Source organism: Macaca thibetana, chromosome 3, assembly GCF_024542745.1.
Source record: "Macaca thibetana thibetana isolate TM-01 chromosome 3, ASM2454274v1, whole genome shotgun sequence".
Taxonomy (NCBI): domain Eukaryota; kingdom Metazoa; phylum Chordata; class Mammalia; order Primates; family Cercopithecidae; genus Macaca; species Macaca thibetana.
The window spans coordinates 100,105,229-100,108,454 of record NC_065580.1 but is presented as its reverse complement, the minus strand read 5'-3'; the positions used below and the strand labels follow the sequence as shown (position 1 = coordinate 100,108,454).

Below are 3,226 nucleotides of genomic sequence, written 5' to 3'. Positions count from 1 at the left end.
CTATTCTGTCATTTCTTTGGAAGGCAGCAGATTTTTCTCTTGTATTTCTGTATTCTTTAATTTCAATTTACTGAATTTCTTGATCTCAGTCACATCGGGTTTGTCAGGCATAGAGGAAGTGGAGTGAGGCACGAGAGTAAATGGAATCTTGACCTTTTCTATTTCCCTCTCTCCCTTTCCCTTCCCCTTCTCCTTCCCCTTTCCCTCCCCCTCCCTCCCTCCCTCCTCCTCCCTCAGTCCTTCCCTCCCTCCCTTCCTTCCTTCCTCCCTCCCTCCCTCCCTTCCTTCCATCCTTCCTTCCTTCCTTCCTTCCTTCCTTCCTTCCTTCCTTCCTTCCTTCCTTCCTTCCTTCCTTCCTTCCTTCCTTCTTTCCTTCCTCCTCTCTCCTTCCCTTCCTCCCACCTTCTTCCTTCCTTCCTCTCTTCCTTCTTTCTTTCTTTTGTTCCTTACTTTTATTTAAGTATAATGTATATACAATAAAATCCACTCACTTTAAGGGTGCTGTTTGGTGAATTTTGATGATCGTACACAGTATTTAACCTCCACCAACACTGAGGTTCAGAACAGTTTCATCATCCTAAAAAGAACCCTCTTGTCCCTTTGCAGTTGATCCCCTTCACCCTCATCCCTAGTACCAGATAACCACACATCTGATTTCTGTCACTATGGTTTTATCTTAGTAGAATTTCATGTAAATGGAATCATACAGTATGTAATCTTCATGTTTCGCTTCTTTCATTTAAAATTAATGTCTTCGATATTCATCCCTATTGTTGTATAAATGATTTCATTCTTCTTTCTTGCTATATGATATTCTGTAATATGAATACACAATTTGTTTATTCACTCACCAGTTGATAGAAATTTGGCTTGTTATCAGTTTTTGGCTATTGTAAATAATGCTGCTACATACAAGTCTTTGTATGGACATGTGTGGTTGTTTCTCTTGAGTAACTACCTTGAAGTTGGATTGTTGGGTTGTATGGTAAGTGCATAAAGTTTCATAACTGTCTAAGAATCTACCATGCTGTTTCCAAAGTGGCTGTACCAATTTGCATTCCCACCTGCAATGTATAAGGGTTCCAGTTGCTTCACATCCTTGCCAACACTGGGTATGCTCTCCCAATTTCTGTACTAATTTCTTGGTGGACTAGCACCAATCTGTAGACCATACTTCATGCAGGAGTACTCCAACCCATTCATAGGAATATGTCCACGGTCCTAAATGTCATGGAATAAAGAACTAGGCATTCTGGTTATTGTCGACCAGAACAACAGGTTCTAATGCAATACTCCCCCCGGATCAAGAAAATAAATATGATACAAGTTTAGCTGTGTAGCTTTGTTATGGATTTGACTTTAATAAACACTGGGGTATATATTTTGTTTGGGAAGCACTTTAAGTTTTCTTTCTTTCTTAAATAATAGAAAAGAAATGTAATATCTATTTTTAAAAAATGAATACAAATCTAGCTCTGACATACCTTGTAGCTTTGACAGCATGTCCATTGGCATCGTTTCTGGCCTCTTTAGCAGTGCCTGGATTGAGCTTGGTTGAGCCAGCCTATAATGGGTTGACACACAGCCAGGCTCAGGAGCAGAGGCAGTGACACATGTATTGGATGGGGTGGATGGAGTCAAGGAGATGCATCTTGAGCTAGAGTAGGAAAAAAAGGCCAAGATGAACACTAATTAGGAGCCATGGAGAATGGAACATATTGCCGGAGGGAATAGCTGCAGCAACTTTTCTAACTGAGGTAAGTTTCTCAAAATCTGCTGATAGGAAGGAAGAAAAACCATTGATCTGAGATGTCAGGATAGCCTGTTAGCTTTTCAATTTTCTGCCCCTTTAGAGACACACTTGAGTCACTGCACAGCCAGATGAATAAAGTGTCACACAATTATGTGTGTAGATTAAAATCTGGATGCAACAGCCCCAATGGCAAGTTGACTCAGCTGCTTATTTGTGACTAGAGAGCACATTAGAATAGAATATTCAGAAATGCACAAAACACACTTATAGAGGGTAGGTTGGAACTGAGTGAGATTATTTTGCTGAATAGTACAGAAGAAATTCTATTAAAAGATTAATTCTGCTGGGCGTGTTGGCTCACACCTGTAATGCTAGACTTTGGGAGGCCGAGGCGGGTGGGTCACCTGAGGTCAGGAGTTTGAGACCAGCCTGGCCAACATGAAACCCCATCTCTACTAAAACTACAAAAATTAGCCAGGTATAGTGGCAGATACCTGTAGTCCCAGCCACTTGGAAAGGGCTGAGGCAGGAGAATCGCTTGAATCCGGGAGGCAGAGGTTGCAGTCAGCCGAGATCGCGCCATTGCACTACAGCCTGGGCAACAGAGGAAGACACTGTCTCAAAAAAAAAAAGAAAAGAGAAAAAAGAAAAAAAAAAAGGAAAAAAGGGACTTATCTTTAAGGCATAAAATACCAGTTAAAACTATCCACATTTATGAATAGGGAAGCAAAGCATTGTCAGATGCTTTATATAGTTTATATACATTAAAATTTATTGCATACTCATTGCATCAGCAAGTATGAGGACTTCTCTAAAGGACTGATTTAAATGTAGTAAATCATTTAAGTATGAAAATAATTAGTAGACATCTGGGTTAAGGGAGCTGGGCTGCTAGGCAGAGAGATGCCTGACTCATCTCCCTGCTCCTCAACATGCATGCTTTCCAAAACGATTCATGAAAGCTTTTCATAGAATCAGCTGCCAATTGCAACTGCCCAGGCAGGAAACACATTAGTCTGTCACACACCAGGAGAAGTTTTATTAGCCTTCGTCTAAGAGGCTGCTGTCCCAGGTTGAAGAAGAGGTTTCCACGTATCCCGAGACCCCAGAGATTGGAGCCTTCGTTGTTGAGCAACTGTCGGTTATCTCTCCATTGCACAGGGACAGCTCTAGGAGGTAGCCCTGGTTGTTTCACCCCGATTCAATACCTGCCTCTCTGCTTCTGCTCCAGGGCTGCAATGGACTGCAATGCACTTGGAGGAGGACGGGGTTAGTCAGGAGCTCACTGCCGCCAGGAACAGGAAGGTAATACAGGTGCAAAACCAGGAAAGGTGTGGGGACTAATTGTCGCCAGAGGTTTTAGTTTTTCTAGATGCTTTTTCTAACAGGCAATGAACTGTAAACTGCTTCAAATTATTCTGGAAAAACCCTCTAACTGACCCAACAATTAGGTACCAGGCCTTAGTAGATGTA

At 41.8% G+C, this 3,226-nt stretch overlaps 1 protein-coding gene across 1 annotated transcript; it reads right to left on the bottom strand.

Moving 5' to 3' along the window:
* On the bottom strand, positions 1-111 carry LOC126950064 (thymosin beta-4-like). Its single transcript, XM_050783219.1, has one exon. It carries the CDS (start codon positions 109-111, stop codon positions 1-3), a length of 111 nt encoding a protein of 36 aa, XP_050639176.1.
* Positions 112-3,226: the final 3,115 nt, after the last annotated feature.

Excerpts from the sequence above, each read along its gene's own strand:
- LOC126950064 (XM_050783219.1), bottom strand. The coding sequence starts at position 111 with ATGCCTGACAAACCCGATGTGACTGAGATCAAGAAATTCAGTAAATTG.